The sequence below is a fragment of the Ursus maritimus genome, unplaced genomic scaffold, assembly GCF_017311325.1.
Source record: "Ursus maritimus isolate PB19 unplaced genomic scaffold, ASM1731132v1 scaffold_14, whole genome shotgun sequence".
In the NCBI taxonomy this organism is placed as follows: Eukaryota; Metazoa; Chordata; class Mammalia; order Carnivora; family Ursidae; genus Ursus; species Ursus maritimus.
Window position 1 is genome coordinate 8,602,898 of NW_024423786.1, and position 27,806 is coordinate 8,630,703.

General features: G+C 40.5%; 1 protein-coding gene across 9 annotated transcripts in view; it reads right to left on the reverse strand.

Moving 5' to 3' along the window:
* Positions 1-4,518: 4,518 nt before the first annotated feature.
* SETD5 (SET domain containing 5) overlaps positions 4,519-27,806 on the reverse strand; it is an 83,538-nt gene continuing 60,250 nt past the window's right edge. For 4 of the 9 annotated variants that reach the window (XM_040628523.1, XM_040628521.1, XM_008697921.2 and 1 more), the window contains 7 exons: positions 21,442-21,686; positions 18,411-18,467; positions 16,064-16,534; positions 12,909-13,207; positions 11,902-12,035; positions 11,233-11,321; positions 8,194-10,860 (listed from right to left, as the gene is read on the reverse strand). In XM_040628523.1, the coding sequence (XP_040484457.1) occupies positions 10,252-10,860; positions 11,233-11,321; positions 11,902-12,035; positions 12,909-13,207; positions 16,064-16,534; positions 18,411-18,467; positions 21,442-21,686 (1,904 nt within the window). In that variant the 3' untranslated portion in view covers positions 8,194-10,251. Of the gene's footprint in view, positions 5,016-8,193; positions 10,861-11,232; positions 11,322-11,901; positions 12,036-12,908; positions 13,208-16,063; positions 16,535-18,410; positions 18,468-21,441; positions 21,687-27,806 lie in introns of those variants that run through there. The other 5 variants (XM_008697927.2, XM_008697926.2, XM_008697923.2 and 2 more) reach the window with 2 other exon arrangements.

Sequence of the window (27,806 nt, forward strand, 5' to 3'; positions counted from 1 at the left end):
CCTCACGTCAGGCTCTTCAGCTGGGAGCCTGCTTCTTCCTCTCCCACTCCCCCTGCTTGTGTTCCCTCTCTCGCTGGCCGTCTCTACCTCTGTCAAATAAATAAAATCTTTAAAAAAAAATTTAAATAGAGGAAATAAGGCTAAAAGTGTTGGCTGGACCTAAAACATGAAGGCCATGTATGCCTGCTGTTATGCTCTTCTCCTTAAGTCTTATTTTAAAAACTGAGATATAACCAACGTACAACACTTATTAGCTACAGGTGTACAACATAATGATTAAACATATGTGTATATATAGTTGACCCTTGAAAAACACATGGGTTCGGCATACTGACCCTTGTGTAGCTCAAAACCCATGTATAACTTTTGACTCCCCAAAAACTTAACTACTAATAGCCTACTGTTAACCATAAGCCTTACCGACATGAACAGTCAATGAATGCATATCTCATATGTATTATATACCGTATTTTTACAATAATATCTTTTTCTTTTTTTCTTTTTTCTTTTTTTTTTTTTTTGGTATTTTTACCTATGTGGTCTATCTGCAATTTTTTCAAATTCAAAATCTCCAAATTTTTTTCGAGTGTTTGTTGAAAAAAATCCATGCAGGGACGCCTGAGTGGCTCAGTTGGTTAAGCATCTGCCTTCAGCTCAGGTCATGATCCCAGGGTTCTGGGATGGAGTCCCATGTCGGGGTCCTTGCTCAGCAGGGAGCATGCCTCTCACTCTGCCTGCTACTTCCCCTGCTTGTATTCTCTGACAAATAAATAATCTTTAAAAAAAGAAAAAAAAATCCATGTAGAAGCGGATCTGCAAAGCTCAAACTCATGTTGTTCAACTGTCAGCTACATTGTAAAATTATCACAGTTGTCTAGTTAACTTCCATCACCAGTTACAATTTTGTGTGTGCGTGTGTTTTAAGATCTACTCCGTCAGCAACTTGTGAATATACACTGTAACATTAAGTATAGTCACCATGCTGTACATTACACGCCAGGACATTTTTTTTTCTAACTAACTGCAAATGTGACCTTTTGATCACTTTCACCCATTTTACCTCTCTCTTATCCTTTGCAACCACCAATCTGTTCTCTATATCCATGAGTTCATTTTTTTAAAAAGATTTCACGTGTAAGGGAAATCATATGGTATTTGTCTTTCTCTGATTTGTTAGATGTAGTATAGTGCCCTCAAGGTCCATCCGTATTGTCACAAGTAGCAAGATTTCATTCTTTATGGCTGAATAACATTCCATTGTGGGTGTATACACACACACACACACACACACACACACACACACTTTATCCATCCATCCATCCAACCATCCATCCATCCATGAATGGAGACTTGGCTACTGTAAATAATGCTATGAATACTTGGTGCGCACATCTCTTTAAGTTAATGTTTTTGTTTCCTTTAGATAAATAATCAGAAGTGTAATGGTGGATCATATAGTTCCATCTTTAATTTTTTGAGGAATCTCCATAATGTTTCCCACACTGGCTGCACCAATTTACATTTCCACCAACAATGTATCAAGGTTCCCTTTTCTCCATATCCTCACCAACACTGGTAATTTCTTCTCTTTTAAATAGCTATTCTAACAGGTGTGAGATATCTCATTGTGGTTTTGATTTGCACTTACCCAATGATTAGTGATGTTGAGCAGCTTTTCACATGCCATTTGGCCACGTCTCTCTTTGGGAAAATGTTTATTCCTCTGCCCATTTTCAAATTGGACCGTTTGAGTTAGTAAGTTGTATGAGTTCTTTATATATTTTGGATATTAACCCCTTACCAGATATATGATTTGCAAATCACATTTTCTCCCATTCCGTAGGTTGCCTTTTCATTTTGTTCATAGTTTCCTTTATTATGCAGAAACTTATTTGATGTAGTCTCACTTGTTTATTTCTGCTTTTGTTGCCTTTGGTGTCAAATCCAAAAAAATAATTGCCAAGACCTATGTCAGTGAGCTCACTGCCTACGTTTTCTTCGTTTATGGCTTCAGGTCTTACATTCAAGTCTTTAACCCATTTTGAGTTAATTTTTGTGTATGGCATAAAACAATGATCCAATTTTATTCTCTTGCATGTGGCTGTCCAGTTTTCCCAACAGCATTTATTTTTGGCTCCTCTGTTGTAAATTAATTGACCATGTATGTGTGGATTTAATTTTGGGGGCTCTATTCTGTTCCACTGATCTATGTAACTGTTTTTATGCCAATACCAAATCGTTTTGATTACTATAGCCTTGCAGTATAGTTTGAAATCAGAAAGCATTATGTGTCGGCTTTGTTCTTCTTTCTCAAGATTGCTTTGGATATTCAGGCTCTTTGTGGCTCCATACAAATTTTAGGATTATTCATTTCTGTGAAAAATGCCATTGGAATTTTGACAAAGATAACACTGAATTTGTAGATTGCTTTAGGTTGTTATCATTTTAAAAGTTCTTTGTATATTTTGGATAACAGTCCTGTATCAGATGTGTCTTTTGCAAATATTTTCTTCCAGTCTGCTTTGTCTTCCCATTCTCTTGACAATGCCTTTTGCAGAGCAAATGTTAGTTTTAATTAAGTCCAGGTTACCAACTATTTTTCATGGATGGAGTCTTTGGGGTTTTATCTAAAAAGTCATTGCCAAACCCTAAGTTTTCTAGATTTTCTCCTAGTTGTTTAGTTTTCATTTTACATTTAGGTTGTGAACCATTTTGAGTTAGTTCTTGTGAAGGATGTAAGACTATGTCTAGGTTACTTTGCGTGTGGATGTCGTTGTTCCAATACCATTTGTTGAAAAGACTATCTTTTTCTTCACTGTATTGCCTTTGCTCATTTGTCAAATACCAGTTGACTATATTAGTGTAGATCTACTAGCCACTCCAGTCTGTTCCATCAATCTATTTGCCTATTCTTTCCAATACCACAGTCTTTTTTTTTTTTTTTAAGATTTTATTTATTTATGTGACAGAGATAGACAGCCAGTGAGAGAGGGAACACAACAGGGGAGAGGGAGAGGAAGAAGCATGCTCCCACCCGAGGAGCCTGATGTGGGGCTCGATCCTGGAACGCCGGGATCACGCCCTGAGCCGAAGGCAGACGCTTAACTAAGACTGCGCTACCCAGGCGCCCCTCAATACCACAGTCTTAATTACTGCAGCTTTATTAAGTTTTCAAGTCAGGTAGTGTTAGTCCTCTGACTTTACTCTTCTCTTCAATATTGTGTTGGCTATTCTGGGTCTTTTGCCTCTCCATTTGTTGCTATTCACAAAATAACTTGCGGGGATTCTGATTGGTATTCTGAATCTATAGATCAGTTAAGAACAGACATCTTGATATGGACTCTTTCTATCCAGGACCATGGGATATCTCTATTTAGTTTTCCTTTGATTTCTTTCATTAGTTTTGTAGTTCTCCCTATATAAGTCTTGCATATATTTTGTTAAGATTTATACCTATTTAATTTTTATTGGTGCTCATGTAAATGTTGTATTTTAATTTTAATTGGAATTGTTAGTGGTGCAGTAAAGCAACTGATATTTGTATATTAATCTTGTATTCTGCAACCTTGCTATAAATGTTTCTGAGTCCGAGTTTTCTGTGTTGTTTCAGATTTTCTACAAGACAATTATGTCATCTGTGAACAAAGAGTTTTACTTCTTCCTTCCCAATCTATGTACTTATGTACTTATTTCCTTTTCTTGTCCTTTTGCATTATCTAGGACTTCTAGTACAATGTTTTACAAGAGTGGACACCCTCCTTTCCCTGCCTTATTCCTGATTTTTAAAAGTTCCCACCACCCCACCCCACTTCTGAGTTTTAATGGGAAAGCTTCTGTTTCTCACCACTAGGTATGTTAGGTGTAGGATTCTTGCAGCTGTTCTTTACCAAGCGGATGAAGTTCCCTTCTATTTCTGGTTTTTGGATGTATTTCTCACTTCTTAGAATTTTTATGTACAGGTCTTTAGCATGCTTTTATTGTGGGTGGGAATATTATTCTGCTCCTTACTTTCTTATAACTGGGATTTGACTTTGATCCTTTTTGTTACTCACATTTATATTGACTTCGTTTTTCTGTACGTTTAGTGGGGATGCATGATTTGAGTCTTTCTAGTTTGAAGGCTCTACAGTACTATTTTTAAAAATAACTTAAAATGTGGACTGTGCAAACAAGAGCTGTTTATTTTTTAAGGTTATTTTTAAAATTTTACTTGTCAGAGACAGAGCAAGTGAGCAAGCACAAGCAGGGGGAGCGGCAGGCAGAGGCAGAAGCAGGTTCCCTGCTGAGCAGGGAGCCTGATGTGGGACTTGATCTCAGGACCCTGGGATCATGACCTGAGCCGAAGGCAGACACTTAACTGACTAAGCCATCCAGGCGTCCAAGAGCTTTTTAAAATTTAGCACCAAATATGCTTAGAACATTTTTTTAAAAAAATTTTTATTCATTTGAGAGAGTAAGGCAGCAAACGCACAAGCAGGGGGAGTGGCCGGTAGAGGGAGAGGGAGATCCAGGATCCCCGCAGAGCAGGGAGCCAGATGCAGGGCTCAATCCCAGGACCCTGAGATCACAACCGGAGCTGAAGGCAGACGCCCAACCAACTGAGCCATTCAGGGGCCTCTGCTTAGAACTTTATGACTAATTGTTTCTTTCGAGTTACAGATCAAGTTATTTAATAACCACTGTATTGTTCCCAGAAGGAAAAGAAATACAACCTGGATTTAATGGGACAATACTAATTTCACTCTTACTCCAAACACTTCATTTAATGTTCCACTCCCCACTCCATATCTCTATTTTTTGTCCCAATTTGGGTTGTATAGCAGTCCTTCTCAGCGTGTACCTTTGTCTTGGGTACTCTGCTGGTAAGAATTTTCTTAACTGCTCTGGTCCCTTCAAACCCAAGCAAGCATCCTCTGTACAACAGTTTTGGTGTTGTTCTCAAACTGGCACGCTCAACTTCCAGGTGAGTCCTTGTTTTAGAGTTCTGAGATTGATTGGATGCTCCATTGCTTCCTCTGAAACAGAAGGGGATACCATGCAGGGATTGTGGCTATTGGCAGTTTATTTCTACCCACCTTTTGTTTCAGGGCTCATGGGCATACCTAATATTTTTGTAAAGCTGCCCAAGGTTTTTTGTTTTTGTTTTGTTTTTTAAAGTAAACTCTCTGCTCAATGTGGGGCTTGACCTCACGACCCCAAGATCAAGAATTGCATGCTCCACTGACTGAGGCAGCCAGGAGCCAACGTTTTTAAGTTGCCCAAGGTTTTGTCATCATGACTGCTCTGTGTGCTCTTATGGGGCATTTCAGAAATATTCATTACTATTATTTCAGAATCTCTGCCAGGTTGTTTTGAATGTAGGAGCACGTAAAAGTTATAGGAGGCACCATCTCCTCCAGTAACTGCTTTTCTCTAAGTTGTTCTCTTTATCAATCTTTAGCACAGAGGATATTAAGAACTTTGGCAAACTCCTTTCTCTCTCTGAGCCTCATAGCAGATTATGGAGGCTGCCCCAGCTCTGACTGATGAACTGATAATCAGGGTGGTTTCAAAGCAAATGGCCTACTCCATTTGGACCACTGTGCATTTTATTTACTTCAGGGTGATCTCTGTTATTAAACAGAAACCTGCATCATCAAACTGATGCCAAAAGGCCAGACGGCCGTTTTTAAGACAGGAAAGGGTATGATACGCTTTTTGAGCTAGTTAAGTGATTAGTTCTAGTCAGTTTCACAGAATCTCTAGTTGTCTCTATTTCCTGGGAAAACGGCAAAATTCCCAAGGCTCTCCACTTCAGTCTGCCATTCAGAAGAGAGACATCTTGGACAAGTTGTACCCTCTAAGTTCATTAAAAAACCCCTGCAAAATGGGAGTGATACCTACCTGACACATTGTTAAGCATGAACGAGATAGAATGACCTGAACAGAAGAGCTGGGTAAACTATAAAATCACATACATAAGGCGCACCGTTGCAGCAGTGTACTTCTTTAGTACTGTTTGCCTTCCTCTAGTTTTACCATATCAAAAGTATAGCACCTAGCAGCAATATAAAGTACCTGATAAAATAGGTAGTTGGCTGTCCTACTCACCTTCATATTCCTTGTACCTTACACGTAGCCTGGCACATAGTAGGTGTTTAGAAAGCAATTAAGGAATCAATTCTGGCAAAAATCAGACAGGCTTATTCATTATCAGAAGCTCTTCAGTACAGCTGAAACACTGCACTAGCCCTCAATTTCTCATCTTTAAATGTATCTTTAAAAAGCATCTGGCTTGCTTTTTATCATAGAATTATGAGACCAAATAAGGCACTGTATATGAAAGTGCTTTTTTAGCAAGGACCAGGCACCTATTGACTCCAGGCAGAATTCAGCTGTGGCTGGTGGAAGGTTTTCTAGGTATTCCAATGGGCATTTAGAAAGGGTCTTCTAAGAAAAAACTATTATATTTTTTTTTTTAAGAAAAGAAGCTTTTATTTATTTTTTAAGATTTCGTTTATTTGAGAGAGAGAGAGAGAGAGAACACGAGCAAGAAGGAGGGACAGAGGAAGAGGAAGAAGCAGGCTATTCACTGAGCAGGGAGCCCGACGCGGGGCTCGATCCCAGGACCCTAGGATTATGACCTGAGCCAAAGGCAGACATTTGACTGAGCCTCCCAGGCACCCCAGAAAAAAATAATTTTTGTTATGTCTCTAACTAGTTACTTTCTAAACTCCTTAAAAAAATGGATAGCATCTTTTCCATCTCTGAATCCCTCATGTGCAAAATGCAATCTATCATAGTCCTCAGTAAATATTTGTCAAATGCTAGAGCAAAATACTGCCACACCAATCCATCAGCAAGTACCGCTCTTTACTTGTAAAATGTATCCTGATTCCAACAATTTCACCTTATCCCCGTTTATTACCATCTTAGCAGAAGCCGGCACTGTATTGCCCCCTACCTGAATAACTGCTATAGCTTCCCAACTGGTTTCCTGGCTTCTATTCATCTCTCCCAGGAGCAAAACAATGAGTAATTCTTAAACACTAACCAACAACAACAAACCATAAACTAGACCATGTCACTTCTGTGCCTAAAATCCTGCAGTGACTTTCCCACTGTGTATTTTTTATAATATTTTATTTATTTGAGAGCGAGAGAGGGAGCACCAGCAGGGGGAGGGACAGAGGGAGATGGATTCCAGGACCTTGGGATCATGACCTGAGCCAAAGGCAGACACTTAACTGACAGCCACCCCGGTGTCCCTCCCACCGTATTTAGACTCCACATTCTTTAAACCCTCAAGGCTCTGTATCAGGAACCAGCAAATTACAGCCTGCAGGCCAAATCTGACTTGCCACATGTTTCTGTGAGTAGAATTTAACTGGAGCACAGGCAAGTATGGCCTGTGGCTGTTTCTGTATTGCAAGACAGAGCTGAGTAGTTGTGACAGAGACCATATGGCTTGCGAAGCCTAAATATTTACTATCTGGCCCTTTAAAGAAAACACTTTTGCTGACCCCCCCTCTACATGATCTGACTGACCCCCTATCCCTGTCCTGGTCATTCACTGTATCAAGTCTATTACTCCTCAGAGGCTTTTACACCTGCTCTTCTAATTCCCCAGGAAATGATCTTTATTCATATTGACACGTAACTGCCTCATCATTGTGGTCTCTGCTAAAATGTCAACTCCTCAGAGACCTGTCCTGATCAACCAAACTAGGTGGCCCCTCAACCTCCCTAGTTACATATCTGCTATGAAACAATAACATGGTAATGACTATTTGAAATCATTGACTGGTTTAGTTCTCACCCCACTCTAGAATGTAAGCTCCACGAAACCTTATTTGCCCATCTTCAAATTTTAATCAGCATAAACCCACCACCAAAACCAAATACCTGGTATTGTTTTTGAGTGGGAAGGAAGAGGGTCAATAAATAGCTGATGAATGAATGAGGCCAAGGTCAGGAACCCCAGTCCAGTTCAAATCAGTTTGTAACGTTTAGTTTCACTGCTGCTGCATGGCCTTGATACTGGCCTGACTTGAATCATAAAAGGCTGAAGGAAGATCAATACATATTCCTGGTCCATTATGCGCAAAACAACTCCACCAAGAGCATATGCCTCTTCAGGTAAGGGTAGCAGTATGAAAACCAGGCAAGGCAAGGTCAGAGAATTGGACAAAGAAGTTCTCAACTTTATGATTATTATGGTTAAGAATTTTATTATCAAAATTATTACATCTCTTGTGAAAGTTCAAATGTTACAGCAAGGTGTAAACACTCCACTTGAGAAAGAAGTGATACTTCTTCCCTTCCAAGAGTTCCCCCCACCCCCCGCCCCCACCCCCCCCAGAGGTCTGGTCTTGACAGCACCCTGCCCACACAGAGTGGCTGGGGTCTCTGCACGTGCCAGGCAGGGTGAGGGCCGCCTGCCCGCTGGCTTCTCCCCTTGGCTTTAGCCAAGGAGAGAATGCAAACCCCAGCCCAAATGGAGAGACATTTACATACGTTTTATATAATATACAAAGAAACCAGCATCCCAGGCAACATGATTTCCACTCCCAACGCTCTCCCAGACTGATGGGTTTGTGGGGGAAACAACAAAAAGAAAAGTATTCTGCTGACGTTTTCAGCATTAAAAAAAAAAAAAATCTCCCCTCATTTGAGCAAACACCTGATTTCAATTTTGAAAAAGTGAAATTTTGTAACAGTCACACACAAAGAGAGAAGACTGTGCATATGATAGTTGTAGGAGAGGGTAGAAAAGAAGGGGATGCAAGAGGCTGGGGGGAAAAAAGAAGAAAACAAATTGGAAGGAAGGAGGGAGACTCACAGTATTATCTTGTCCAAAAGAAAAGAAGTAAGGTCCACTGCAGCACCAGGGATTACACCTGTCATATATTTGCTACCCCTACCATGGTTATAACTGAATACAAAATTAGATAAATAAAAACACGCCGGATATTACAGTAAACAAGTGAAAGAAATAAGCTGGCAACCGTATGGAATTTAAAAAGATTGTGTACCCCACCTGGGCAGGCTCCAGGGCTCCTCCAGGGGCGTACAACAGGCACAATGCACTGATGGGGAGAAGCCAGTCTGCTCGCGTCTCTCATCCAGAACAGTGTTAGGTGTGTGGGTGGCTTTATAACTCTCTCACCTGGGCCACTCAAATAAGCATCCCCCAAAGAAATGTGGGACATGCCCACACACAATCACAGTCCTGTCGGTGCCACTCCACAAACGTATCTTTCCACTCTTACCCTGCAGTCACAAGTGCGTGCTCCCTAATCACGGAGGTGGTCCTATTCACAGGATCGTCAACTCCTGATTAACTGGGAGTAGAAAAAATAAAATTCAAGAATTCCCAAAACATTTGGGATCCTTACTAATCAAATTTATTGCCAACAGCCGATAAGTTGTAATGCAATTGGCCCATCTCACTTATTTCTCTTTTCTTTGCCTACTTCCTTTCTGGGTTACTGAGCTGTGAGACAGCTTGGGGAGGGGAGAGGGGTGGGAACAGCTGGGGGCTCAGACAATCTACTATGATCATCTGCTCCTGAATCATCAAAAGTTGACCAGGAGCTCTTCTTCAGAGAGCCAGGCACCCCTCAGCCAGAGCACATTCCAAGTTTTGCTATCCCTGCCTATTTCTCGGTGATTTTATGACGAAGGTAGGGAGTATTCTTGGTGGACACATCTCGGCCAGATATCTGCTTTTGGAATGGTTGTCACAGGGCGAACATTTCCATACCTACCTTTCTTCTTAAGTGCATAAAAACCCTAATACTACTCAGATGGCTTGGGGCTTTGAGATTGGCTCTTTTCACTTTTTTCCTCTGAAACGAAAACTTCTTTTTTTTGGGGGGGGGGGGGAGGGTGTATGTGTGTGTGTATGTGTAAAAAGATGTCCCCACTGCACAAGTGACTACAGGCTACAGGCAAGGACGGGAGACAGAGGCTTCAACACGACTCATTGCACTTAGAACCGTTACTAACCGGAACACCATTTGCTTGTCAACAATGTACCCTTAACAGCAGGGAGAAACTTCTTTATAGTCTCTGCTTCAGACAAGATTTACATCTTTCTCCAAGGCCAGAGCCAGTCGCGACCACAAGTCTCGTTTCTTGTCGACCAGACCCAGTCCTCTGGCACCTTGTACCCTCTTCCCCAGCAATATGCTCGGCCTAGGTTCCAGAGGCAGCTGGAAGGAAGCAGCTATGGGCTCATTCAGTTCTGTTTGCCCAAATCCAGAAGCCCTAGGAAAGTCCTGTCTGAGTCTTGACTCCTGACCCTTGCAGCGGCTGGAGTCGGTACTGGTGCACACCCCCACTCCCACGGTGTGGGTAGTGCTGTGAATTGGAAACCGCAGATACCCTGGAGGCCTGGTAGGCAGCGGACTGCCCAGCACTGGGCAGACTGATAGTCCGTAAGTCTGATGGCAATGACGACCTAGAGTTCTGAGGGAAGGAGGTGGAACTCAGAGTTCCTGTGCTGGACTGGGAGACCGAGTCTGAGGTCGGCGAGTCTGAGGGGCCCTGTGGGGTAGGGCTAGCAGCACTAGAAGGGCAGCTCCTCCTTGGAAGATTGCTGCCAGTGCTGTTTCCAGAATGTGGCTGGCTGCTATAATACCCTGGTGTCCCCGTAAATGGGGCCAACGAGTCTGTGGATACAGGGTGGGCGGGGCTGGAATAGGACGTAGAAGAGAGGGAAGATTCCGAAGAACCGTGAGAGGGGGGATTTCCAGGTCTCAGTGCAGTAGTTCGATAACTGTATCCTGGAGATTGGGTGGGATGTCCTCTAAAGGGGGAGGAACTCTGCTGAAGGAGGCTTTGTGATTCTGTCCGTGGACTATCACACTGCAGGAGCTAGAAAGAGTCGGGAGGAAAAGCATAAGGAGGTGAAAAAGTCCCTATTTAAGCCATTTAGGCTTGTGAATATTTAAAATACCCTACTTTTTCTTCTTCTTCTCCATCTTCTTCTTCTCCATCTTCTTCTTCTTCTTAACCATTTGTTCTTTTTAGGATACCAAAGACAGTAAAATGGCTGTCTCTGATCACTTTATTTATTTTTCTGGCATGATTTATTACCTGAAGGTGAGCAGATGATGACTTATTTCCAAGGCTGCTGAAACTATATGCAAAGACGGCATCTCAACTGCAAAGGATGGCCAGGATCACAAAATATTTGGAACCCAGAATATACTCCTATGCCCAGAGATGAGCAATTTCTTGTCTCACCTGGTAGCTGTATCTGGAAGGGCTGTAAACGGCTGCTCCTTTAGAGAGTGCTGAGCTCAGTGTCTCTGGGCCTTCTCCATCTGTAGGGTCTGGAAGATAAAAGAAAATCAACTTGGCTTCCTAGAATAAGTGAGAAATAGCCATTGTTCATTCAAATCACCAAGAGTATCACCAACCCACGCTGCTTTCTTTTTGACAAATCAGGTGAGTGCAGCATGTCAGAGGGGCAAAAGGAGTGGTTAATTATGGGTGATGTTTTAAATGCCTGATCTGATTCCTGTCTCCTCCTTTCTCTTCATCCTTCATCAAAATGGATTTCCAGGCCTTTGCAGAGAAGAGTTACAGAAAGTTATCTCTTGGGAAAAAGGGAGAGAGAGGGAGAGGGAGGGAGGAAGGGAGAGAAAGAGGGGGACAGAGAGGTAGAGAGAGGGGAAGAGAGAGAGAAAGAGAGGGAGGAAGGGATAGAGAAAGAGAACACTTGGTGGACGCAAGATCTTAAGAATGCTGTAGCCCAGAAGAGTGGCAACAAGACTGAACTGGAACCTCCCTCCAGTGCAGCCCAACTGCATAAGAAACTGACTCACCTCAGTCCAGCATTTGGTGAGCACTGTGTAGAGCCTGGCTCATGTGTCCCTAAACCTGGCTGGTAGCAGAAGACCATGGGCTCACCTGAGTCTTTCTCTGTGATGTTACTCTCCCACGTGGGAGAAGGCTCTCCTTTTTGGGCCACCCTTACACTGCTTCGGAGGACCTTGGGGATGCTCCCTCCTTCTCGGAGTCGTTCCACTGATGTGGGAACCATCCTGTAAAGGAAACAGGATGCAAGTTTATGCCACAGGACTTCAGAATCAAGAGTCTGGAACAAATGAAGCTCTGACAAAGGCTGTACAATGCATTCCCTTATAACATCCTCTTAGACATTATTTTCTTCAGGACTAATTTAAAACAAGGTATTTCCTCTGCCTTAAACTATAGAAAAAAGGAATTTAAAGATGTCTGCATTTAACTGAAATAATAAATTTTTCTCTTCTGTGAAGTCATGTGCCTGGCACATAGTAGTAATTTAATAAATGCTCTATAGATTAAGAAATATTACTCATTTGAGCCAGGTCTCTTCTTTCCTAGACTTCACTGCTTCAGTGCAAGATCCCCAAACAGCCTCACTCTTGATTTCTCTCATTTGATGCTCAACACTTGCTACTATTTATTATTTACTTACAATGTTATTTATCTACTTGTGGTCTCCCCTAAACCAGACAAGTCCTTTCAGAATATGTCTTATCTTTCTGTACATGCTAGCTGTGTGCAACTGAGACTTCGGTTGTAATTTAAGTGGAACTGAGCTGAACTCCTGACTTACCTTTCATACGAAATGAAAAAATAGAAGAGGCAGTGTTAGTGCCCAGCAAATAAAATAGCTCATCTGTGTCCACAACTACATGGCGTCCAAAGTGTTGTTCTGCAGGTTCGGTGGCAACTCTTTCCTTCTGTAAAGCTGAGGGGGGTGGGGGAGGGGTTGTGGCTGATACTATTAAATCAGCTGCACAGCATAGATGGCACTGTTGGCTTCCTTTCTCAGGTAAGTGTTCTCATACATTTTAAGTAAAACTGGGAATGATTCTAGATGTATACTTCCCTCTTGAATTTAATTATTTCAGCATCAAACATAAACTTACCACCTACTGCTGATATTCTCTTGAGGTCTGCAGTGAGATGAAGTGCCTCTGGAATCTGATGGGCTTACCGCCTCCATATGGGACATAGAGGAATGAGATGGGGAGAATTTTTTGTGAGGGGAGGATGGGGTTCGGGTTGAGGATCCCTGCACACCATGGGCACCAGTGTCAGAAAGTGAGTTACTGCTGCCTTGCCCAGCTCCTGCAGACTTGATTTTGCTCTGTGCAGAGTCACCTCCCCCACCAGCAGAATTCTCCTTGGCTTCTTGTTTCCGTTTGCGGTACTCCAGCAGGGATACCTGGGAGGGAAACAAGATAGAGAACTCTAGCTAGACATTGTCAGTGGATCACTAACAACAGGGAAAGAAGATGGGAACCCTCATAAACCACTAGCCTGCCATGCAAATAAAGCAGGAACCAACACTAGCAACCTTTCCTTCAGATGTGAGAGATCTGAGCACAGCTACATATTTAAATCAGTCAGAAATTGGTAAGAAGAAAATATCTTGGGAGATGACATTTTTGAAGAACAGTGTTCACCAGCAGACCTCAACCTTTTTTCTGCCTTCAGAAAACTGAGATCACAGTGACCCAGTAACAGAAGCATGCTATCAGCTGTTTGCTACAATGGTAACACCTAGAAAAGGGAAAGGGGTGTTGGGAGCTGTGTAGTTTGAAAAAGCCTTCCAGGTGATCTAACAGCGCTTTCCCAATCCCTAAGAATCCCCAGAGTCAGTTGTTTTTTAAAAAAGAAAAAAAAAGAGAGAGACAGACAAGAAAAAATCAAAAGAAAAAGCCAACACTTCAGGATTCTTCGATGTGTTCAATTTTTCAAGACGCATGCAGGGATTTATTACTGTTTCTGTCTTACACAGGGAAACCAGTGTAAAAAGAGAAAGAATGATTTGCAGTTCATATTGTAGCAAGCTAGTCTAGGAAATGTACACTTGGAAACTTTTCCCCAATTCTGCCTCATTCTCTCTTGATTGCCAAAACACAGAGCCTTCCTCCCTGGCCCGCCCAGTACACCTCCTCTTTGCTGTTACAGCACACTGCCTACACTGGCTATCAACCTGTTACAGTATCTTGATTTTTCCTCCACTAAACTGTATGTTCTACGAGGGCAAAGACCAAAATTTTATGGCTTTTTATCTTTAAAATCCAGCACAGAACCTGACTGACAGCAGGCGCTCAACAATTCTCAAATAACAAATCATGATTTCACAATCACTGTTGTACATAATAATGAATCAGAAATCCAAAGATGTTTTAATTTTTGCTGATGATCAATGCTGTTCATACAAGTCTTCTAAACCCACTGCTATCTTTTTTTTTTTTTAAAGATTTTATTTATTTATTCGACAGAGATAGAGACAGCCAGCGAGAGGGAACACAAGCAGGGGGAGTGGGAGAGGAAGAAGTAGGCTCATAGCGGAGGAGCCTGACGTGGGGCTCGATCCCATAACGCTGGGATCACGCCCTGAGCCGAAGGCAGACGCTTAACCGCTGTGCCACCCAGGAGCCCCTAAACCCACTGCTATCTTATTCCAAATTATCTGCCAGTGTTTCTGCCTTCTACTCCCTCAGGGCTCTCATTTTTCTGTTCAAATGTAAAATATAACCAAAATGCAAAGTAGTACCATCTTGTGTATGCATTTTCCATACACAATCTTGGCAAAAGAATTAATAATAATAATAATAAATTCTGGCAATGTATTTCATTGAAATGCAAATATCAAAAGTCATTAGGCTACATTTCAATGAGACTACTACAGATATTCTGCAATTGTGTAAGACTGTCACACACACAGAACATTTAACATCTCTAGCTCTGCACAATAAATGGAAGTTGCCGTGGCAACCCAAAATACTCCCATGCATTTTCAAATGCCCCCAGTTGAAATCCACTGACATAAAAAGCACATGAACAGGCATTACTTACAAGTTAAGTCCCAACCTGTTAGCCAGCAATCTATGGCCTGGCCCTGTTCCACCGTCTCTTTCCACACTCTCCCCATCTTTCACCAGATACTACATTCAACTGTTTTCAACCACACCGCATCCCTGCTGCCCACTCACTGGAGTGGCACACAGCTATGAGTTCTGCTCCCTCTTCCGTAACATCCTTCCCCTTGTTTGTTGGCAGACAGCTTCCTACTTACCATATGAAATCAGCTAAATCAGTGAGTGACCTGTCATCTCACTCCACCACCTCTCAAACTAGCTAGGAGCCTCTTGTTTGTTCTCAATGTACCCTCCACATATATGACTAGGCCAGGTTGTGGCTTAGGCGTTCTTACTCTATCTGAACAACTCCTTTGGAGCATCCACTGCCACTGTAATTAATTACTTCTTAATATAATTATCTGATTACCTCAGTCTCCCTTGCTTTAACCTCCATTAGGGCAGAACTTAGGAAGCAATATATAGCATAGTGGCAATAAGAGCATGAAATCTGGAATCAGACCTGGGCAGTGTCCTGGCTCTTCCATTTACTAGCTATGTGACCACAGGCAAGTCACTCAACTTGCCTTAGCTTCCTCATCTGCAAAATGGGAAATTACCCATCTTACAGGATTACTGTGAGGATATAATGCATAAGGAAAAGCTTAACACATGGGAAGTGCTAAATAATACAAGTAATTAGCATTATTCTTTTTCATTGTTCTATCCTTTGATTGCATAGCATGTATACAGCACATACATGGCAGGCATTTAAATTTGCTGAATATTTCTAACATTCATTAAATTGTATTAAAAACAGTCTTGTCTTAAAAAACAAAACAGAACAAAACAGCGGCGCCTGGGTTGCTCAATCGGTTAAGTGCTGCCTTCGGCTCAGGTCATGATCCCAGGGTCCTGGGATTGCGCCCCATATCTGACTCCCTCCTCAGTGGGGAGTCTGCTTCTCCTTCTCCCTCTGTCCCTCCCTTTGCTCATGGTACCCTGTGCCCCTGGTCTCTCAAATAAATAAAATCTTTAAAACAAAACAGTCTTGTCTTTCACTGGACATGGCAGAGATCATGTCTTATATGTCTCTTTGTTTTCCTCACATGGAGAATGGTGCTGAATACATGGTGGTTAACTCAATAAATACCTACTGAATTGCTTAGTTAATATTCTTCAAAAGGGCCCATATAAGGCAGAACACTTACCTTTTTCCTCTGCGGTGGGTTCTGGGGGGCAGACGGGACTCCTTCACAAGCCCTTTCACCACCAGGTGACATGGATCCACGAGAGAGGTCTTTCATAAAACCATGTTCATATCTGCTGGGAAACCCTTCTGCAGGGGAACAATATCCCCCGTCCAAATGTAAAGGCTTCCTATCCCCTACTAGGGGAGACCCTCGATATAATCCATCTGCTCGAGGCATAGCGTTCAATGGGGAGTAGGCGTACATTAAATTAAACTCTGTCCGAAATGCCTGGTCCGAGTTCCTCGCAAGGGTCTGATGTCCATCTCCACTCCTACTTGGAAAGCCAGTCTCAGAGGGGGGCCCGATAGAGGGATGAGGAGCCAGGTCAGAAGGACCTGAGTTGATCAGGGAAGGTCTGTCAGCACAGCTGTTAGTGTTGGAGTCAAGGTAGCCTACTTTTGTCAAGTCCAGGTCCTTCCGGTGACAAAGCTGAAAGAATAAAAATCAACAGAGACATGGAGGAGGAGGCAGGGGAAGGAAAAAGTCAAAGGGCAGAAAGGAAGGGAAGTGAGAGGGGCACGGGTGAAAGGTAAGAGGGATGGGGTAAGAGGGATGGAAGTACAAGAAAGAAAGCCATTAACATCTGTAAAAGTCCCCTGGAGCAATAGTATATACAGGCCAGATTACTACAGAATGCCGGCCTTTCACAAATTGCTTTAAAGTTTTCTGGATGAGAAGCCTGGGAAAATCAGAATTAGACAATTGGCCAAATGTGACTATTTTGCCCGCTTAGCCTTTCATCAGGTTTGCTGAGTCACCTTGTACTACATTAAGGGACTAGAAGTATAATCAGGGATTTACCTGAGCCCCATGTATGCTACAGAGGTGAGACTGGTGTCTTAAGATAACTGGCTTCTGGTGTTATTCATTTGTATTTAATACTGATGGAAGGTGGGAGGAGGGAAAAAGGGAAAGAAAGTAGTAAGTAGAAAGTCAAGTATTTAAGTTACTGGTTTAGTAAAGGAGAATGGTATTAGTTAAAGACATCAAACAACCAGTTCTTTACTCACTTTCACTATTAATTATGTGTGCTTCTCATAAAACTTTCTGGCCACTCAATTCTTTATCCTCTGATGTATGTACACATACCGCAAGACCACTAATGCCCATCACTGCAGAGCATTCAAAATGCTGAATTGTATAAAAAATAAACCACATCTACACTTTGGTTATCATTACCTCCCAACACCAAGATTTTCCACCACTAGGTCAACTATTACTAACTCTCTAGAAAGAATGGTACCAAAAGTCCACATGTCACACCACGATTTTCTTACAAGAGTAAAAAACACCCAGAAAACCTCTAGTACACTAGAATACAACTTTTTTCAGTTTCACACTGATCTATAAAATTCTGATTCAGAATTTTATCCACTATCACTAAGTTTAGCACTAATTTTTTAACTGGAAAAGGGGTAGAGTTAATAGTTCATTTAATTTCTGAAAGGTTATGAGAGACTACAGCTTTCTCTTCAAGAGGAAAAAGGCTCCACGTGGATTCAGAGTTAATCATTACTACATATCTTTTAACAGTTAAGAAACTCTAGCACTAAGATCTGAATTTAACATCTTCAGAGCAGTAGGGTGTCTGAGAAAAACACTCAATTGGATATCCTAAGAGATACCACTTGTATGCAACCACATCTCCACTACTACAGAAGGAAGGCCTGTGTCCCAGAAGCCATGGGCTGACTTAGTTTCCTTGTATACCCAGGAAGGAGCTATAAAGAAAACAGAAAGCAGAGAGGCAGGACTCTCCCTTTCTAAACAAGCTGTTCAATCTATCAACCAAAGTCCCAAACATCCAGTTAAACAGAACTGTCAGATTAACCCTGAAACAAGACATAAATCACTGCCTAACTTTTCCAGTATAAACTGCTCCTTTATCAGCCCAAGATAATAAATATCAAAAGATAGCTCCTACCAACTTTTGATTTCAACTTTCCTTATTTAACGAACACACCTTATTTGTTACTTTCTTTACCAAGGCTCCCACCACATCTTCAGCTTGCTTTAAACTTGACTTCCAGATTCTATTCTTTAAGAGAACTCTTCAGCCACCCCCTCCCCCAAACAACAAACCCCACCACCACCACACACACACACACACCCCTTCATTTTCCTCCATCTACATTGAAAGTTCTGAGTGATCCAGTCACACATGGGAAGATTCATTCAACTTACAGCGACTGACTGGTTGCTCTTCAGCCTACTGCCCCATTCATTCAGACCCCCCAGCCCTCCCACACACTCATGCACACTCACTCTCAGCCTCCAAGTGTGATTGAGATGGTGTGATAACTACCTCGGGTGACAGGGACTCGGGCCTATTCGCAGGGGAACTCTCAGGGGAGGATATGTTCTAGAGGAGGGAAAAGCATCTTGTTATTCATCTATCCGAAGTCAAGAAGCAAAACAAAACAAACAAAAAAATAAAGTAAAAGCAAGCATAGATGGTTAGCCACAACTTTTTGTGGTGGGGGCAGGGGGAGGGAAAAGAATGCACAGGGGAAATGTTTAACTGCAGAATTCATCTCAATGGACGGAACGACTGGTTAAAAATGCTTCCTGGTGTCCTTGAAAGCATTCAGGGATAAACTGTTTATAATGTTTCATGCTATAAGTAAACATCTTAAGCAGATAACAGAAAAAAGTTTAGATTGGTGAAACTGTACACTATAATTTCATTTGAAATTCTGTTCTACATCTGATGACAGTTGAGCAGCCTATAGTATTTATTACTGATGGGCACCCTACCACTTATTCCTCCATAGGGGAATCTTTTTCTTTTATCCCACACCTCCTTCTGAAAGTCATATTTCTTCATTCTCCTGTGTGGTTCAGGCTTGTCACCACTGCCCAGGGAAAGTGCTGAGCATGCCGGGGCTTGAGAGGGCTAGGGAGATGGCCAGCTCCTCCTGAATAAGAGTTATAGGAGACAGAACGCAATCTAGCTCATAGGCTAGATGGTTTATGGCATAATCAACCTGGATCTGAACACCCCTACCTACCAATGTTCTCTGATATTAAAATCCCTTGTACTTTTGGGAACAGAGTGGGGGAGGAAAGCAGGGGGGAACATTTCAAGTCTCTGCATCTTAAACAGGATTCCCCTTAGAGCTTTCACCTGAGGCAGCACTCCCACAGCACTTAAACAGGAACTGGACAGTGAACTCTGATGGAAGATCTGAATGGTAATAAGTGGACAGAAAGATGGTGGTAGTTATGACATGGATTCGAAGTACTAGGGGGAAGGGAAGGAAAGGGCTCCTAATATTGGGAGCAGACCCATTCCATGGGAAGTGTAATGAGGCTATTAATTTTATTTGGTGGGCTGGGTAGTGTGTAGACACTGGGCCAGGAAGAGAAGGGAAGGCTTATTCTGGTGGAAAGGAAGGGTTAATTAAGTGTGCCCTCCCAAAGTTGCTTTTTACTCCTTTTCCTTGATGCTTCCTCCTCCCTTACGATCTTGAACTGCATGTTCTCCTCAATTCCTTCCCTTAGCACTGGAGACATTTTTCACTGGGAGGACCTTTTTCCTTTAAAAAAGATTCTTCCCCAACCAAACTGATCTTTACCTGTGACACCTTTTCGGTATTTCTCTGTGTCATAGTCTTGGATGGAAATAAGGCTTCCTATACCAGAATATAGGAAAGAGCATGGCAGTTAAAATGGTGATAAAGATGGTCAGGATGGTGAAGTTTGTTTTATTGACAAGAAAGGTTAAATTTCCTTAGTTAAATCACGAGACTGAAACAGTGAAAATAGGCATTAGACTTTTTGAAGGGATGAGCTATTTAATATATTTTCTTTTATTCCCAGTATTCTAACATTATGCTTACACTATGGATCACTAAACTGATCTTTGATTTGTAAAATAAATAAATAAAAACACCTTATCCTTGCACAGTGTTTCAGTTATCCAAAATACTACATGGTATTAGGAAATGCACCGACTGCTCAATTTAACTGTCCTGGAAGGTGATGTACCTTCTAATTTCTGCAATTTCACCTTCTTAATTATAATAAAATCTGCAATGATAAAGTATGAAATCCTATGCTTACAATTTGCTGTGCTCCAGGGTGAATATTCTATGAAATTTTACTATTAAACTCTACCTGCTAACTGAAAAATCAAGGTAATTAGACCAAGTAAGGCCGAAATCAGGTGCTTTACTGTATAGCTAACAAGACTGCCACAGTGAATTTGGTAAAGATTAACTTCTCTATAAATCAAATGTAACCAGGAAGGTTCCCCCTGCTTCCCTGCCATCCCCTTGCCAAAGAGGTTTGCTCCCAAAGTAATTAATACAGTTTAGTTCAGGTATACAACATAGCTATTTCCTGCTTTCAAGGTTGCTAGTTACCTCCTTCTGAGTTAGCCGTTCAGAAATCTGGGTATTTTTAATCCCTGTGCTCTCATAAGGGCTGAATAGGTAGGAAGGCATTGGTTAAAGCATTCACCTTTATCAAAGAACACATCTGGAGAAGTTACAAGCTAGGGGCAGAGTTAAGTGTTTAGTGATCAGAGCAATTTTTTTTTAAGAAGAAGGAAGAGACTGTTTAATGAATTTCAAATCAAAGCAACATGCAATAGATTTTTTTTTATACGGAAGGATTCTATTCAGTAAACCTGCTGTCATCCACACGTGAACACAAGAATGTGATTCAGAATTAACTGTTCCAATAGCTAAGATATACATTTCTAACTTAATCCATAGAGTGAAATGTAGTAAATGTCTCTTACAAATACATGTTGTTAGCCTCTTTCTACTTTTCATTCCTAACACATTGTAACAAGGGAAGGTAACCTGGAGTAGGAAAAAACCCCTCATTTGCCACAAATCATACCCCAAAGCTTTCTAAATCTCTGTTCACTGAGGCCACAACAAGAATAGAAAACAACAGGGAGCGATAATTCACTCATTTAAAGGCCTAGAAAGAAAGACAATCAATCTGTATAATCTGAGCTCTCAGGCTGGTATCATTAGTGGTTACTAAGCAGCTAGAGACCTATTTTAACCAAGGTATGCAGTAAAAACAAAGATGGAGATGTAGCATGCTTACTACAGTTACGGAGACTGATGGATTGCATGCAAAAACAGATCAATGTCATCCATGGCAGAACTATTCCTTTTTGGGGAAGTATGGGGACTTTTAGGGAAGATGAGAGGCTACCAGGTAACAGGTCACACCGACGCTGAGGTTTCCAATTCTCTTGCTGAGACTGATAGGAACATGGTCAAGAAATATTTGGAATGATATTATAGTTGAAATGAGGAGGGGCAAATGATAATTTTCATATTCAGCACTCCCAATAAGCAAACCCAAATCACCTCAAACTGCAGAGGAGTATTGCAGCGACTAGCAGTAGTAAGAGACGTGATTGGTGAGAACATGAGACTGTATCCATTTCGACACTCCTCTTCTGGGTGAGATGGGCCAGGTGTGGTCAGTGGGGGGCTCTTTGAGCCTGGATTGGGAGGGGGTGGTGTGACTGGAGAAAGAGGCCGCAGTAACTTGGTGACATTCTGCTCCATCAGATAGCGAGACTTCCATTTCTTTAATGGGCTCAACAAGTCTGTGAAATACAAAGCTTGGATGAGAGATTGAAACCACAGCTTAAAGAGAGGCTCTGTAGTAAAGCCATTAATCTCTAGCCCACAATGGCTCTTAATTCCTCTTTTGCCTCATCCCATTGGTATCTCCCACAATCAAACCCAAAGCCCAAAGAACTCTTTAATTGCCACACTTAAGTAATTCTCAAAATTCTCTATTGCCCAGAGAGTCACCAGATGAATCTGACACTTCTCATGACTGATCTCTGGAATGAATTTAATCTCTTCCAGGGGGAAACATAATTTAAAAAAAATTTTTTACATTGAGTTCTAAAAATCTCAGTTCTGTGTCACTTTGTTAAAATCACCCTCTACTTAAATGCCAGGTCACCAGCTAAAGTTTCTAAAATGTTAACACCATACTTCTTTTATCTTCTTTTATGTATTTTTACCATTTTTTTTGGCAGTTCTTTCTATAATGTTCTGCTTTAGTAGGAAAGAGTTACACATGATTACCTGACCTATATATCTGGCCCCTAGTTTTAGAGTACTTCAAAGTAGGAAATGATTTTTACAAAAATTTCTCACAACCATTTTCAAAAATGAGGCTGGTACTCCTCTTCTGACTGGAATAGCCTACACTTCTTATAGTTCTTTGGTCCACTTATAAAGGAAATTACTACCCTATATATTTTAATGACGACTCGGGTCAAAGCACCTATCTAACTTTCTCAGAGGAAAAACCTACTTTTATTCATTTACAGTTAAAAGATATTTATTTACTTAATACTTACTATATGGAAACCACTGAATTAGGTATGTGAGGGGAGAAGGTCACCATATATTCTATTTAAAGGGATTTACAATTTGTGAGGATGAGAAAACAGAGGTAAAACATGTTTAATGTAAGTTTAAGACTCTCAACAGAGGTGATCATACTGCTATGTGTTCGTAAAAAAATACTTATGCTTTGCAACTCTTGATCTCGGGGTCCTGAGTTCAAGCCCCACACTGGCTGTAGAGATTAATACTCAAAAATAAAATCTTAAAAAAAATAATTATACTTTTAAGTGCTTATTATATACCAGTTGCTATTCTATGTACTTTATGCGAATTATCAGATTTAATACGAACAACTGTATAAATCCATTTTAAAGATGAGGAATTTGATGTGCAGAGATAAAGACTAGGTAGTTTAGTTTCATTTACATTCTATTTTTTTAAAGATTTTATTTATTTGAGAGAGAGAGAGACAAAGATAGTGACAGAGATAGTGACAGCACAAGCAGGGAGGAGAGGGAGAAGCAGGCTCCCTGCTGAGCAGGGAGCCCAACTCGGGGTTGGATCCCAGAACCCCAGGATCATGACCTGAGCTGAAGGCAGACGCTCAATCTCCTGGAGCTTGATCTGGGGACTCCGGTTCATGACCTGAGCTGCAGGTAGGCAGACGCTTAACCGACTGAGCCACATAGACGCCCCTCATTTATGTTCTTAATCATTATGTTAAAATATATTCCCAAGGCTTAGTGGAAGGAGTAGCATTTATCCCAGTCCTTCAAGGACAAGTTTTGGGACAGAAGGCATGATCAGAGTTATGCTTCAGGATGATTACTCTGGCAGTAATAGTTAGGATGACAGTGGGAGACTATTTGGAGTTAATGAAGTAGTTAACAGAGTTATGAGGCACTGAACTAGGCTAACAGATGTGCAAATGGAGAGAAGAATAAATGCAAAAAATACTGGACAGGCTTTTTTTTCTTTCTGATATGTGAGAATTTTTTATTTTCCTAGATTGGAAGTATATTCATACTTTTCTTGTTTTTCAGAAACTAAGCTTTCTTTCTTTTCTCCTTTGAAAGGTGGGTAGGTATAAAAAACAAACATGTGATTCATGACATGTTTAGAATACTTTTTAATGTACTTTGAGAGTAAATCTTAAAAAAAAAAAAAACAAACAAACCACTGCTATACTGCCAGATCCAACACTAAATACTAAAGGAAATTAGATAAGTAATGAAGCTCACTCTAGAGAAGTTAGAAAGTACAGGTGAACCCTACCACTTCCAAATCAACTTATAGGTCATTCACATAAAACATATTTATTGAGTTCTTATTATGGTATCATATTCAACAAAATAGACCTGATGTCTGCCCTGATGGAAGGTGATGGGCCAGTGGTCATTTGTCTTTTTTCTAACAATAACACTATATTTACATTTTTTTTCAAGTCTTATATTTTTTCATCTTTACTCAAACAATTCACAAAATTATACAAACAAACATCCACATATTTAAGCAAACACAAAACTTGAAACCATACCTACAAATTAATGCACTGCTAATATCCTGGTGCATTTTCATCTACACCTTTATTTTGACATGGCCTTATTGACTCTTGTCTAAATAACACAGCTCAATAACCTATCATTTTCACTCAGAAACACAAAGTAACAAGCATCTGCCACCACCCACATGGGTAAGCATCTGCTTCCGGCTCAGGCCATGATCCCAGGGTCCTGGGAATGAGTCCCACATTGGGCTCCTTGCTCAGCGGAGAGCCCGCAGCTCCCTCTGCTTATGTTCTCTCTCTCGGACAAATAAAATCTTAAAAAAAAAAAATACTGGCCTATTCTCACTTTATCTCCATATTTACTTTAACTCAAAACATACCTCAGTAGAAGGTAGTAATTATCTGCCCTTTTCCCATGTTAAACAGTTATGCTCTTCCAAAATCTTTTAAAATTACAGAACTATAATTCTCCATTGATTTGAAATGACATTTATCCTATTAGATTCGTACACAAACCGGGTTCAGTTTTGTACACCTGTTGTCTAAACAGCATCAATATTGACATCCGTTTTAATAAAACTGTTTGGGTAATTCCACTTATTCTCCTCTAGCTGCCCAAAATATTTTGGCTATTCTAGCATACTTGTTCCTGTCAGTGAACTGTTGAAATCATTCACCATGCTGACAGTACTCTCCTCTCCCCAAAGTCAGAATTTTGATTGGTATTGTATTAAATTCATGAGTAACCGAGGAAGAATTCTCACTCAGCACCATGGCACAATCTTTCAGCTACTCATGCCTTCGTTTATCCCTTTTCATATAGCTCTATCACATTTCTTTCACTCACTCATTCATTCATTCACTTATTTATGAGAGAGTGAGAGCGAGCGAGTGAGAGCAGGGGAGGGGGGCACAGGGACAAGCAGACTCCCTGCTGAACAGGGAGCCAGACTTGGGGCTCCATCCCAAGACCCTGAGATTATGTCCTGAGCCAAAGTCAGATGCTTAACTGACTGAGCCACTCAGGCAGCCTGATTTGTCACATTTCTAATTAGGGTTACTCCCCCACATTCTTTAGTTTTTGTTACCACTGTACATTACATGTATTTCTCCCTTTGCGTTACTCTCTGCATGGGTTTTTTGTTTTTTTTTTTTTAAGATTTATTTATTTGAGAGAGCACACACGATTGAGTGTGAGTGGGGGAAGGGGAGAGGAAGAGGCGGAGAGGAGAGAATCCTCAAGCAGACTCCCTGCTGAGCACAGAGCCCAATGAGGGCTTGATTTCAGGACCCTGAGATCATGACTTGAGCTGAAATCAAGAGTCAGCTGCCTAACCAACGGAGCCACCCAGGTGCCCCTCTTCATGTTGTTTTTAACATCTAAGGAAATGTTTATATATTTTTGTATCCAGCTACCAGTTTTTAGTTAAATCACTTGGCTTTTCTAGGTAGATAAAGCATATTATTTGTACACAATGATAACACACACATCCTCTTTACCTGTACTTCTATCTCATAAATTTTTTTTTTTGGTAATCACATTGGCTAATAATTCTAGACACTGTTAAATAATGTAAGAAGTGGGATAATATGACAACCCATCTTGACAATTTATTATTTTTTAACTGAAATATAATTTAGTATACAGTATTAATTTAGTTTTGGTATACTTTATAATACACTTTAAGGTTTAATGTAAATAGTTTTCACCATTAAGCGTAATTGGCAACTATTTTTCAGATAGATTTAAAAAAAGATCATAGGTGGGGCTCAGTCAGTTAAGTGTCTGACTTTTGGTTTCCACTAAGGTCATGAGCTTGAGCTCTGCACAGGGCTTCACACTCAACATAGAGTCGACTTGAGGTTCTCTCTCCCTTTCCCTCTGCTCCTCCTGCTTGTGCTCTCTACTCTCTAAATAAAATCTTAAAAATAAAAAGTCATAGATCTTATTTTACTAGATTTATCATTAAATTCATATTTACTGTACTACTACTCCCCATCTCCATCTGGCCTGCTAATAAATTTTATATGAATAATTTTTCAAATACTAAACCGTCCTTGTATTTGTAGTAGAAATTTCATTTGGTCATAATATACTTGTCTTTTGATATTCTTACAGATTCAAGATTCAGATCACTGAAATCTAATTCGAAAGTAGTAAGATGATGTTTTTGGGGGGTTACTTTGGTAAAATGAATAAAGGGTCAAAAATTTAATAATACTGCATAGTACATGCAATGTGCATATACTATATATATTAGTCTAGATATGCATATAGTATGCTATGTGCATCCAAAAGCATGTGCACACAGCAAATAAACAAATTTTACCATTCCTTTATGCTCGAAATCCTTTTTATTCTCTATATTTTTGCAGTTATGAATAATTCTGTAACTAGTACTTTATACAAAACTTTTTAGTCTACATTTATTTCTGTAGAACAGATACCTAACAGAACAACTAGGTTAAGTAGTATTTTTTTTTAAGTGTATTTATTTAAGTCATCTCGAACCCCAGTGTGGGGGCTGGAACTCCTGACTCTGAGATCAAGAGTCACATGCTCTACTGACTGAGCCAGCCAGGCAACCCGGAGCATTAGCCTTTTTAATGCATTATGTTAAACCTTACCAAACTGCTAGTAGTAGGGATATTACTCTCCTGTCATTTTTATTGCAAATCCTTCCTCTCAATAGACTTTTCCTCTACTAACTCAGAGATAATATAGACACAGAAACTTTATTCAAGATTGACTTTTACAAAAAAATATTTGAATGTGCCTAGAACTTGCTTTGGCAAGGATCTAATTCTTTTCAATCCCCAGAGCAAGTAAAAATTCCAGAATAATTTCAGCAAATATTTCATTTACTTAAGACCTGTTTCTGGCTATTCTACACCCCCCACCCCCCACACACTCTCTCTCAGGCACCAGTACTGTTCTAATTTAATTACTAGCTTCCAGCTTCATATTAGAAACTAGTTTTGTTTTGTCTTTGAGAGAGAGAAAGCGAGTGAGTGGGAATCTTAAGCAGGCTCCAAGCCCAGTGCAGAGCCCTACGTGGGGCTTGATCTCACTATCCTGACACCATGACCTGAGCCAAAATTAAGAGACAGTCTGCTTAACCAAATGAGCCACCCAGGTGCTCCTAAAAACTAGTTTTGTACTTCTAGGGAAGGCACTTCTTTGTCTTTTTATTTTCTTCTTTTTATGTTTAGATAAACTTCGTTTAATCAAATTCCAAAATGAACTAGTTCCATGGGAACTATATGAAGCCACCGGGGGTGGGGGGTGGTGGTGATATTATAGTTAAAATTTCAATTAAGGAATACAGACTTTATCTTCATTTCCTCAAGACTTTAAACGTATTTCTCAGCAATGGTTTACTCCACAATGTTCCACTATGGTTATTCCTAGGCGACTTCTTAGTTTTGTTAAGTTCGGGAATGAAAAAATTTTCATTTTCTTAGTACATAAATGCTATTAATTTTTTGCTATGTATCTTCTATCCAGAGGCTTTACTGAACTCTTATTAAATCAAAGTTTTTCAGCTGATTAGACTTTCCTAGGTACATACCTACACCATTTATAAACAATGAACATTAAGCCCTCTCCTTCCTGAAGAGTTAATTTTATTTTTTATTACTATACAACTTTAGATTTTAAGAACTTAGAATCTTTAATGTACCCTAGTATCTGACTAATTTCTGTAAATATTTCATAAATGCTCGACAAGAAAGAGTATTTTGTGTAGAATAATGTTAGTAATAATTCCTATTATGGGTTCGATAACACACTAAGCACTTTACATACATTATTTAACTTATTAATCTCATATAAGCTCTATAAAGGAGATAC